The sequence below is a fragment of the Parasteatoda tepidariorum genome, chromosome X2 (assembly GCF_043381705.1).
Source record: "Parasteatoda tepidariorum isolate YZ-2023 chromosome X2, CAS_Ptep_4.0, whole genome shotgun sequence".
NCBI classification, from domain to species: Eukaryota; Metazoa; Arthropoda; class Arachnida; order Araneae; family Theridiidae; genus Parasteatoda; species Parasteatoda tepidariorum.
In genome coordinates this window covers 50,844,625-50,857,944 of record NC_092215.1, presented here as the reverse complement: position 1 = coordinate 50,857,944, position 13,320 = coordinate 50,844,625, and the positions used below count along the sequence as shown (strand labels likewise).

At 26.7% G+C, this 13,320-nt stretch overlaps 1 protein-coding gene across 1 annotated transcript; it reads right to left on the bottom strand.

Moving 5' to 3' along the window:
• Nucleotides 1-387: 387 nt before the first annotated feature.
• LOC107443796 (dorsalin-1) lies at nt 388-12,882 on the bottom strand. Its single transcript, XM_016057788.4, has 2 exons — nt 12,142-12,882; nt 388-1,352 (listed from the first exon to the last, which is right to left on the bottom strand). The coding sequence occupies exons 1-2, from the start codon at nt 12,386-12,388 to the stop codon at nt 811-813; spliced, it is 789 nt and encodes a 262-aa protein (XP_015913274.1). The 5' UTR covers nt 12,389-12,882; the 3' UTR covers nt 388-810.
• Between the last annotated feature and the right edge of the window lie 438 nt (nt 12,883-13,320).

Here is a 13,320-nt window from a genome sequence, read left to right as displayed (position 1 = left end):
TTTAACTTCCCATTTCTTTAAAAAATATTAATAAAATTGTATTTAGTGCTCACATTGCATTTTTTTCTTTTAAATCTTTCATTTTTCTTTGTTGTTTTATTTTAAAAAAAACGCTAATTGTTTGTTTTTTAATAGATAAAATGACATTTAGTAGAAGCAGTTATGGGAGTAGGTTTTTTCTATATTGCTATTTCGATTTATAAAACTGTCTTTTATTCTTAAATAAAACAAACAAATTGCATATTTTACACTATTTTAAAAAATTACGTTTTTCTAACATCATTTGGCCCTTTAACATTATTCTTGCCCTCTAGCTTTTCATTGCTTCTAGCATCCCTGATGTAATTATTTCAAAAGTGTATGCTATACTATTTAACTGATAAAACATTTTGAAAACAAATATAAGTACTTTATTTTAATTACATGCATTTTCACATCACTTGAAACCTAATTTACATAAAAATTTCACATACAATGAAAAATGGAAAGAAAAACCATGGTGTAACAATGTTTTTGACATAAACGCTCTTGGAAATGATAAACATGAATTGTTAATATATTATGCTATATCAAGTTCAAACATAAATATTCCTTCATTTATACAATAATATGCAAGTTGTCCTGAACTTGCAAAGGATGAATGAGTTGATCTGGAAGCAATAACAACAAATACAGCTTTATCTACCAGAGAGTAGCTGATATTTGAAATAGTCCAATAAATAATGTTTAAAATAACTTCAAATGAAACTTCCAGAGCAGTTGTCAATGAAATGTTTGTAAATGAGCAGGGTATTGAAATTGAGATAACATTTAAACACATGCACAATCTTTTACTATCATCCCTTTCTGAGTGCTTAGCACCAACTCTGGTGGGTTTTTATCATTATAATATAATATATCAAGTCCGCGTAATTTCTTTGGTGCACAACACGGTCGCGAGATATTTTTCCCGCTAATTTTAACAATACTCTGTAGAAGAGCATGGGTGCTTGCAAAATCATCGGTCATATCTTTGCAACGTCCTTTGCAATAAAATGCTTCAAAATCTGTTGGTTGCACGATCCAGTCCCAACCGATTTCTTTAAAGGAAATTCTGAGTGATTTTTTGCAACACTTGTTGGTACACACAGCACGTTTTACTCGAGTCCTCCTCATTAAAAGCTCGAGTCTAGCTCTAGAGCATTTTGATTCACTGCAATGGATTGAAATCATAGGATTTGAGCTTTCCCTCCATTGCTCAATTTCTTTTGAAACGTTAATTGTAGTTGCATTAGGAAATCTAAGTCTGGCTTCTTGTATCTCTTCTCTGGCCTCTAAATCTGGCTCAAATGATAATGTGTGTTTGTGGTAACCTATAACGAAAAAAAAAAGAGACAGTTAATATTAGAATAAGAAAAATAAATTCCAAGTCATAGTAATCTAAATAAAGTTAACTTATGTGATGTACTTAGAGGTTGTATTATATTTAATACTACATATGCTTTACTACTCAAAATAAGGCTGTATTATATTTAATACTCGAATTTAAATCTTCATTGAGAAATTAAATCTTATTTTTTACAACTCAATTGCAATTGATACTACTTTTTTATTTTAATAAAATCTTCCGGCATGTTAATAATCTCCTTTTTATCAAAAATAGCTTAGTAAATAAAGTGCTACTTTTACAGGTTCTGGCCTACTTAGGTGTGAGATTATTAACTAAAGGGATTTCAAATATGTGAATGTGATTCATCAATGTTGACTAATTGTTGAGAATATAAGTACTTTACTTTTCTCAAAACACAAGTGCGAGGCACATATATTAACCTGCTAAAACCAACTTATTATATATTTAACTTATTGCAATAATGAGTAAAGTATGCTATGAAAGCTCTAGTTCGTTAATGTAAGTAGATATTTTAACTAGCTATTACTTAAGTTTTAAAAAAAATCGGAATTCAATGATTACGGAAGAAAACGGAAAGCTTTATTCTTCTGGCATATCACGTGTTGTTGTAAAATAGAAACTAACACTGAAATAATTGTACTACCAGTTTTCTTTTTGAAAAAAAAAACTATGGGAGAGAGTGGGATAAAACTGGGTACCTCGATTACGGTGAAGTTCTGCTTTCAAGCAAACCTCAAAACAAAGTGAGGAGTATATAAAAAACCATTACAACAAAACAGTTGTGTAGAAAAATTTAAAAAAAAACTTAATTGATGTTAATTTCAGTGAAGACTAAAAAGGAATATAAGATGCAAATAACGGTGAATTAAAAATTTTATTGTTACTGTCATAAAAAAAAATTTTTAATTTATGTTACCCAGACAAACTTTTCAATTTTGATTTGATGAAACAAAAATATGCTGCAACCCTAGACTGTAGGTTTATAGGCTGTTTTCCTAAAAATCGGTTGCGTGTTTAATAGGAGCTAACACTGTGAACTTGTTCACTATCCTAAGTTGCCAAATTGTTCTTAAAGCCTTATGACCGGAAACAACATTTTATGTGTCGCAGAAGGTAAAATCATTTTTTCTAAACAAATAAATAAATAGTAAGACATAAATTTAGCAATCTCTAGAAAAATTTCAATGCAGATTTGTGGGAAACTCTGCATGATGAAATATCAAGACAAATAATAAAATTAAATAATTTCAGGCTTTAATAGAAGCCACTTTAATTCGTTTAATACTTATCCTATTTTACAGTTGATCATTTTAATTTGATTACTAAGGCATAATTTTAGTAGTGAAATTTATAATTTAAAAAAAATCGAGAATAGTTATGAGCTTAAGTCTAAAGTGCAACCGTAAACATTCGTATATAATATTTAATGGCAGAAGTTTTTTTAAAGTCGTGAAACTTTTTATTTATTTATTTTATCTGTTTTACATTGTATTATAAGCACATGCTTACTAAAATACTTTTGGAGATCAAGCTACTTTTAAAACCAAAATCTTTAATTTAAATATAAGTGTAAATAAATAAAAATATTTATAAGAATTGTTTAAAATCAACATTGGTTCTGTGGCGTGCAGAGGTGTTTGGAGGAATGAGGCGAACTCCTAGATTACATGCCCTAAAATGAGGCAATCACTGGATTGGGCAACAACAAAAAAAAGGAATTGCAACATTTAGGAAATTCTAAACACGTACTTTGAATTCATATTTATTTAAATGTTAGCGAAAATTATTTGATGACGAAAAAATTCATTATTTTTAACAAAATATTCTTAACTTTTTCTTAAATGTAAAGAATATTTTAATTTTTATGACCTAAATCATCGTTAAATATGTTTAAAAATCGTATTTCATTCTCCTTGAAATATTTTGAGTTAGCCAAATATTAATGTGTTAAAAATTATAATTTCACTATCTTGGTAATAATAGAATTAAATTTGGTATTGTTAACTGAAGGTATCTTTGGGATAGATGCTAGGGGTCGTTGCCCCCATCACTACTGTATCGGTTTATTTTAATCGGTTTATTCTAAAAAAACATAACTAGCAAGCAAATCAATATTTTTAAAATTTGGACAATTATTGCTCGAGAATAATGTGGGGTGATGTAATTAATGTTTTACTTTCTGATGTATTCCGAGAAAATCAAATCACATGCGTTGTTTAATGAAATCGAATAGAATGTGACAGCCAGCGTTATTTAACATCCGTATTGTGAAGAAAAATATTAGAATTCAGTGTATATAAGACTAAATTCTACGAAATAAGAATTACAACTGTCCTTGTAATTCGAATTACCACGATGTCCACTAAAGGAGATTGACAAATGTGGTTGCTATGGTAGACAATTAAAAAAAAAACTGAGTTTTTCTGTTACGGCCTTACGTAAGCATGCGTGCGTCAGGCTGCCATAAATTAGTGCAATAATAGTTTTTTAGTAAAAGATGTATACATATTTTACAGGAAATCTTACTCATTGATTTAGCAAAGGTAATAAATTACAATCGATTACACAGTACTTTTGAAGATGTTAATTACAAGAGTTATTAGAAAAAATTCAAATCAAAATATTTAATGTTACTTTTTGAAATAGAAAGTGATATTCAATCCTCGTTTTCCGAGCTTTTTTTGTCAGCAAATTACGTTTTGAAAAATTTTTCGTTATTTTTTGCACTAATATAGCTAGAAATTGAAATAATTTTTTATTGCGTTATAATTTGTTTCCTAAAACTGTTTTCTATTCTTAATTAATAACAAAAACCGTAAAAAATTGAAAATATTTTTACTGCGTGGTCATCTCGCATTTTAATTTAATGTTTTGTTTTTTTTGCTTTCTTTATAAAAATTAAGAAAATATTAAATTAATATGAGATATATTTCTTATGCATTTCACGGAATAATTGAGTAGTTAGGTAATTTTTTTATTCTAAATTATAGACTTTCAAATTTTTTTTTTNTTAAGGTTTTTTTTTTTTTTTTTAGAATTATTTGTTCGAAAATTGAAGGTGTACTGTAAAAATTTCCGAATCAAATAACGGTAAAAAGTACCACCAATCAGAGTTTAGTTTTAGCTTTTTGGGTTAGTTTAGTTTGTATTAGCCTGATTTTACAAAATTTTTGATTTTAAGTTATAATTTCTCAATTAATTCGTAAAAATTAATGCTTTTTAGTCAAAATAAAAATGCCAGAAATCGACTTCTTTCAATCAGAAATCGATAAAAAAAATAAGTATAAATTATTTTTACTAAAATATTGAAGAAAATCTTAAACGTAATGTCACTTCCGGTAGTTCGTAATAAAAAAACTTAAGTAGATGTGAGAGCAATTAAATCAACATCATACACTGTCATAATTTAACTCGCCAAAGGATTAGAAGTTAATTAACTATTCTGGAATTTATTCAAGAGAATCATTATGGTTCTACGTGCTGCATTTACGTACTAGTAGATAAAAACAAACTAAAAAAGAATTAGTGTAACAAGATATATTTCACTTCCTAATACATAAATCTGAAAAAAGATTATTAAATTTAGCAAACTGTGTAAAGAATGGGTAGTTGTGGTTGATTTTTGCTTAATACAATTAATACTAATATTTGTATATTACTTAATACAAGCATTTCTTTATTTTTTATTTGTAATCTCCGTAAAAATTCACAAATACAAACTTTCAATTTGATTTTTTCACGTAATTTATCCATTTTAAATCTACATGATGTAGAAATTACATGTTCATGAATATTAATTAATTCATTCATTATAATTTTTTTTTTCTTTTTAAAGAAACGATAATTTATAAAATGTAAATCCTAAAGGAATATATAGTTTTAGAAGTTTCAATAGTACCTATTAATATAGATATAAAATAATAGCTTCCTTAGTAATTACTATTAAAAACAATTAATCTTTAATTATAATAAATCAAGAATTCCATAAACAATTGAAAAAAAGCAGCCAATTCAAAATATTGTATATATGATGTTTTTTAATTTATAATATAAAATATATCATAGAAATAGTCTTGCATTTTATGCTAATAAAGCTTTTTTTCGTTCCATAAAAAATAGTTTATACATTAAAAAATATAAATAATTTGTTAAAATTCTGTGGGTAGCACTATTTTATCTACTTAAAATCTGATCTTAATTTCAAAATCTAATAGATTTTCGACACTCTGATTGAAAGAACAGAAGAAAAAATAAAATTTCGAGAAGATCAGAAAAAGGCAATTTTTATTTCAGGACATTTTTTATACAACTCTTCCATCTTTTCTTTTGTTCTTCTTCAAACGTTTATGATGTCTATTTTTATTCTTTAAAGATAAAGTAAAAAATGCTTTAAGTGTTTTTAGAAAGTTATTACAAAATTTTGATTCTTCTTCATTTATTAATATCCCATTTCATTTTCATGAATTTAAATAAATATAAGATATTTTCTCCCGCTACTTGAATGACGCAGACGGAAATGAAAAATTAAAGAATTTATTTAAATTTCACTACATTTTCAGACGATAATTAAAGGCCAACTAATATATTTTAATTTTCCTAAATTTTAATTCTTTATTTATTCCATTTCTTTTCCCTTTTTTTACGAATTTTCATAAACATTTGATGTTTTTTACCACCAGCTTAAATAACGCAGACGATAATAAATATTCAATTTATTTGTCTTTTGCTTTAATAATGGCACGGTCTTTAATATCACATCAAAGCGACGCAGTGTTTTCATGTGAAGAGATTTATTTTCTTTCTTCAAAACCACGTTTAGAACTTTTTAATTTAAGCCATTTTTTAGACTTCAATTAAGATTTTGATACCAAATGATATTTATTGCTTTTAATTTATTCATTCCATGTTTCATGATGGAAGATTGTGTTTGGAATAATATTTATAGAGCATAGATTCTAAAATCACTTCTAAAAAGTTTTATCTTTTTTTTAGCTGAGAAACTTTAAAAATGTGCATCAAACGCAATAAAAGTGCGTTGAGTGGATTGAGTTTTAAATTACAGAGATTGTATTAATTAGAGAAAATAATTTAATTTCCCGTAAGAAGTAATTTATGTACAATATTATTATTTAGTGATTAATAATGCATGATATATTGAGTTTGAATTTCAGTATTGGGTTGATGATTATATTTTATCCAACTTTCGTTTTATAATATTTTTCATATTTTTGCTTCTACTTGATTATATTTTAGCCATTTTGAACTAGCTCTTAAATAAATAAATTTTTTATAGCTGCTTTAGTAATGTATAAAATGTAATATATCAAAATTCTTTACTATTGCTAGCTTAATTTCTATAATATAATTTTTTAGAATTTATAACAAGAAAAACATTGGAAATTATTCTATACATTTATAATACTTATAATCAAGAAAAAAATCAGTAGTACTTTGAGTACTGCTCAACTTGACGGTACAGACTGATTTGTCCTAAGTTTCTTTACAACCTAATGATTCCTTTTTAATCAAAGTTCAAATATTTTGTAAAAACTTTTTTCTTGTCTTATAAAGATAAATTATGACTTAACTTTAGCAGTTTAGATAATTATGAATCATTTCAACTAATTATCTTTGAATAACATATGGTTAAGGGTTACAACATATACGGTTTCAATATGGTCAAAAAATATTTTATCATACGAAAATTTCCTCGCCCTTTAAATTTTATTATTTATTATTTAATATTATATGTAACTTTATTATATTAACTAAAAGTTTATACAATCATATTTCTGGAAACAGTTTCTTTTTCATGCAAAAAGAGGGGATGCTCAACTACATCTGTCATGCTGATTAAAATTAAAAATGGAACAGCTGATTAACTTTTAATCTAATGAGTAGATTTTTATGTACTAGCGTGCAATTTTAATTATTCGATGTTTTCCCTGAAATATGCTAATTAGTTAAAATAGATGATAATATGAAATCAGACACAAAAACGCACTTTCTTTAAATAAGCATTTTTTTCCCCATGCGTTTATGAAACTTGTTTTTACAAAAATCATTCCATGCATAAAATAAAGATTTTATAATTATTTTTTTTTCTATCTATCTCAATAATGATCGGAAAATTCTAAAATGCAAAGTATACAAATTTTTACATATTTTAAGTTAATTTTAAATTTAACTGTATAGTTTTAAAAGACAGAATCCAAAGTTTGAATGGAAACGGTCGAATAGTTCTAGATATATGTAAAGTTGAAAAATTCAACTTTTTTTGAAGTAATGAAAAACTTTTTTTTCACACAGCTATTTATGGATAAAGTAATTTCATAATAATGTGCAAAATTGTTTTGATTCGCTTTAATAGTTCCACACATATGGTGCAAAGCACATACAGTAAAATTAACATTAAGAAAATCAAGCTTTAGACCATTCCTTTAAACTAAACTGTATAGACCCTACATTTTTTAATTGCGAATGCCTTCTCGTTTTTAAAGGTAAAAATTTCAAATTCGTCTAAAGAGAAGTTTATTCTCAAAAAGTACTCCTTAGTGTCTTGTTTCGCAACTAAAAATATCATCTGCACTAATTAATTATAATTAGCATATCATAAATTAGAACCTTAAGATTGCATCCTTGCACGAGAAAATTCGATCATTAGATCTAAAGTTGCTTAAACGTTACCATCAATTTGCGCCCTGTTCATTAATATTTAAATTGAGAATGAATTTTCTTATGTTAGCTATCGCTTAGTTTAAAAAAAAAAAAAACGCATGATTTCAGACCTAAATTAGGAACTTTATAATAATTTGTGCCAAGATAGTCGTGCATGTTATGCTTGATCTAATTAAATAATACATGTTTTCATTTATTTCTGGAAAATTGTCCTCGAGTGATGATGCTGATTTAAAAAATGTGCATTGCTATCTCGTGGGCTTAAAAGCTTGACCTACTTCGCCTATTTTAAAACTCACTTATGGCATGCCGAACATATTATTAAAATAAAAACAATCTCGAAATATTTAAGGGTGTATGAATCTTAGTTCTCTATTCTTATTCGAAAAACAGCTTTAAAATTTATTTTTCTAAAAGCAAGTTCAAGTCATTGTCATTATTGAATGATGCGATTTCGAGTACTATATACCAGCAGTTTCCTAAAAGTATTCCGCGTGACCCTAGGGTTCTGTGGAAAAACTAAAGGGGTTCCAAAAGTTAAGATTTTTTTAATCAGTAATAATTGTATTTCTTTCCAATCAATAATCCATAATTTATTTATGTAAATTCTTATTTATGTAAAATACCAATGAAAAAAAGGTAATTATGAAAAGCTTCTGCATTTACAAAAAAATCAAGAAATATCAAGAAGTATATAAAAAATAAATATATAAAAATATAAAATAAATATATTAAAAATATATGCAATGAGTTATATCAAAAAGAGTCTTATTTGTTATGGCTCGGAATTTTAAACCAATATAACAAGAAACAGAATCTTTTTAACCCTTTACCGCAGAATTTTTATCAAACATATTTTTCATACTTTCTTTCATTATTTTACATTACTACAGGACAAAATAAGTGAAAAGTATTATATTTATCATATAATAATTTATGGTTATAAAATACAGCATGAAACACCGGCGTCTTTTTCTGCGTTAAAAGTAAAATCTTTCAAGCGCGACACACTTAAAAGCAATAATTTTTCAAACTTGCACTTATCTGCATTTATTTAGATCAAATCGAAACAGTATAGTCTCTCATTGAAGTTTCTTTAATTTACAAAATCCACTATTTATAAATTTTTGAACAGAAATGAAAAAATGCTTAATTTTTATTTTACATTTTTTAGAACAAATATAATTCCGATTATCTAACAGATTTTTTTATCAGCTATCAGACTGTTTTTTATAATTAAAAAAAATCAAAATATATTTTTGCTTGCAATTAGTGTCAGAAAAAAATAAAATTTATACAAGGAACACCGGCATCCCATCTGTGACAAAAGGGGTAAAACAACTTAAATTCTAGGAAGAAAATTAAACCTTTAAATCCCATATGAGATATGATTAGTAAAAGAAACCTTACTAACTTTAAAATATGCATATAAATAAAATAAAAAATATATTCTGAGAAATCTATGACTTTTAATGTAAAAAGCTTAAAGAATTGGGCAAGATTATTAAGTAACAGTGACATAATTGTCGCTTTTTTATAGCTATAAATTCCAGATCTAGATTTGATAAATTTGATAAGTGATAAGATTTATCCGGATTTTTAGCCTAATAAACAAAGCAATACAAAATATGAGTCACACTACTCTTGTCATTTATTACAAAATTTTTTTCGTTAAGTAGTCATAAAAGTGTTCATAAATCTCTGTTTTATTTCTCTTTATATTCAGAAAGGAATAATTGACGTAAATGCTTGCTAAATTTTAACTATTTGCGTTCCTAATGTGTAAAATTAGAAAAAATTTATGATTTTATACAGCTTAACCAACAGAATGTATAAAGGGATTTCCTGAAAACCTACGAAGACTTTAGTATTAAACAAAAAATAAAATAATAAAATAAAATTTAAAAAAATAAATAATTTTTTGTAATTTTGTAAGAAATTTTCAATAGCTATGTTTTTTTCCTTTTTTTTAAGTTTATTTCAAATACTAAAAATTATCAAGACGAATAAACTCAAAGATAAATAAATCCCTCAATTAAGACTTATTACAACTTCTTAATCTGTTTTATTTCAACAAAAGTAAGCTTATTAAAAAAAAAAATTATTTTTATTTTACCACAATTTCATAAATGGGACATTTCCAATAAATGACATAAAAAAAAATTGTACTGTAATAAAACAATTTCTACAAATACAACATTTTTTTTTAATTAATTAATTTTTTTCTTTTCAATCTTAAGCTTTTGTTGTTACGCCTTTGTATAACAATCAATCAACAACTTTGTTATAAGTTATAATTGTTTTACAAGTCCTGAGAAATTTGAAAGCTAAATTTATCATCTCTCTTTGAGGAAATTAAGTTTCTTGCAATTAAACTTCCGGTGGAAACAACCTTTGGCTTCCTGAAGTGAGAAGATGCTTCCTTGCATAACAGGAACGTGTTACCTGGATTCATGTTACCCAGCGCCTGGGAAAATCAGGGCTTGTTATGCAATGCAGAGAAGCAAACATCACCATGCTCGCACAAAAGCATGGCACGCAAGTTAAATATACTGTTTTATATTATTTTTCAAAATTGACTAAAAATTGAAATAAACAATATATAAATAAAAAAATTTTAATATCTATATGAAAAAGAAGCTATTTTCACTGAGAAATATACCGATTAAAAAAATTTAAACTAAAATAGCATTTTTGAAAAAAACAAATACTTAAAAAGGAACAAACTAACTAGAAAGTCAACGCTAATTATTAATAATGCAACAAATATAAGAACCAGTTTTTCATTGCTTCGAATTTATTAAAAAAATAGCACAGCTATTATATTTTTAATACAGCAAGTTTTATTTTAATACAGCTATAATAATACAAGTTCTATTTTTAAAAAAACTTAGAAAGTCAATTAAACATTTAGCTCATTTATTATTTGTTATTAAAAATGCTGAATCACATAAACAAATAAAATTGCAGAAATTTTCTCTAACGAAAACTTGACGCAATTTATTCTCCATAATAAACATTAGAGGGCAGCACCACGATTCCAAAAATCTTCCATTTTTACGGAAGAGAATTTAAATCTATATAAAAATAACATAATTCTTTTTTAGAAGAAAAAATTGTTTTTTTCCTGAAATGTTATCGAAGGTTTGATTCATGTTTTAACAATTTAGTTCGTAAAAGTAAAATATTAAATCTAACACAGTTTAAAAACAATTCTGACGAAAAGAAACAGTTTGTTTACTTTTTGGCAGTTCCAAAAGCAGCACAAAAAGTTACCGAAACCTATGTAGGTTCGTATATTAATGTCAATGTGGTTTATTACGCTATACAAAATATTTTATAAGTGCAATGCGGAAAAGTAATTACATTTTGATAATAATTCAAATTAGTTTTAAAAAAAAAAGCTATTTGAAGAAAAAAGTATTTGTTAATTGGCTAGCTTGGGTTTCTGGTTTCTAAAATTCCCTATTGTTTTGCACATTTGGTGGAATAGTTATTTCATTATAACAATTTTGCTTTTGAATTAAACTTCATTTTAAACGGCACATTTTGATTAAAAAAAATAATAAAAGTGTAAACAGTATTTAAGTACATTTTTTAAAATAAAAAAAAATTCTGCTAATTTTTAAAACAATATTTCTTGCCAAAAATTCAATTGACTTAATTCATCAATTTTAAAATATTTTTTTAAAAAAAAAATCGAACAATTTGAATAAATNTTTTTTAAAATTAAAAAAAATTCCGCTAATTTTTAAAACAATATTTCTTGCCAAAAATTCAATTGACTTAATTCATCAATTTTAAAATATTTTTTTTTAAAAAAATCGAACAATTTGAATAAATATTGATGTAAAATAGTTTCAATTTTTTTTTCTTACATTGTGTGAATACTTATGTGCAATAATTTCCCAATGTTCAATACTTATGCTATGATCAATACGATTTTTTGCTTTAAAATTCATAGAATTAATTTATTAGAAATAAATATTTTATATTTCATTAGAATTTTTATATTCAATACTTTTTCGCAATGTAAAATTAATATCAGAAAAAATAAAGACAATCCTCCTTACTTGTTTTACGCAAGACCATAATTTCTTGTTCACTTCGTCTAACGTTCCTGTAATATTTTCTTAACATGTTTTGCATTTGTGAACTCGAAGTATTAACAGCTTTTAAATCAGGAAATTTCACCATTCCCAGTTCTTGAAGCATTCTTTGTTTAAAAATATCAAGGGCTTCCCGGGCCTCCGGGTCCAATAAATGTCCCGCGGCTACCGTCACGAGAAGCGTGAGAAAAGCCGTGCAGCTTCCATACATGTCCAATGCATTAAACAACACTAACACCAATTTTTCGCTTTTTAAAACGGGCGAACTTCGATCTGGCGAATCAACTGGCGAGACTTGGCGGAACTTTCCGAGAACTTTCTTTCGATCGATCCTTGTTTCGTGAACGCGCTTTCTTAAATGACTCACTTTGTCAGCGCTCAGGAAAAACTTTCTCCCGCTGTAGAGCGCTCAATTCTACTGGAGAAACTGTCAGAGAGAAGCTCGATTTTATATATCCCAGAAAGAGTAACGATTGCAACTTTTTGGTTGTGAATCATTTCTTTGGAAGAGCACGTGGGTGATCTGGGGCGTATTGCACGGACAATGCTCTTCAAGACATTGTTTATTTTTGTCCGAAAGTTAGCCGTTTGCCGAACTCTCGCTTCAAAACTTATTCTTCAGTTACGTATTTTTCAAACAATGAAGTAAATCGCCAAAGCTTATTAAATAATACCACTAATGTTCCCGATTTAATGCCCCAAAACCCGTAGTGTTGGGTTTCCCTAGCCCTTTCTTTACTTATTTATTTGCGGTTTCATATAACTTTACAATTCAGAGATTTCTGGGAAATGCGTGCGGACGCATAATTGTCTCTAGTGGAAATTCCCACCTGCTTGTCCAGGTATGAACTAAGGGATCATCTGTCAAATGAATATTCGAATCACTCGATCGCTTGTCTGAAGATAATTAGAAATCGGTAAATTGAGCGTTTCCCTATAGCTCAGTTCAATCCAAGGTCAGAATTAACAAAATAATTCAATAAACGAGCTCGGATTAAAAAAGACCAGAATGTTGTATGGAAGGGAATAACCCATATGACGTCACTATATCGGTGTTTTAGTCCACTTCGTTAAAGATCCGAACGTAGATAAACAAGCTTTTTAATGCGGAATGTTTATTTTTTATTTCTTTATTTTGTTCGG

Coding starts and splice junctions, on each gene's coding strand:
- LOC107443796 (XM_016057788.4), bottom strand. CDS start 12,388: ATGTATGGAAGCTGCACGGCTTTTCTCACGCTTCTCGTGACGGTAGCC. Junction 1,353..12,141: donor TATGGTCTTGCGTAAAACAA/GTAAGGAGGATT, acceptor TTTTCGTTATAG/GTTACCACAAACACACATTA.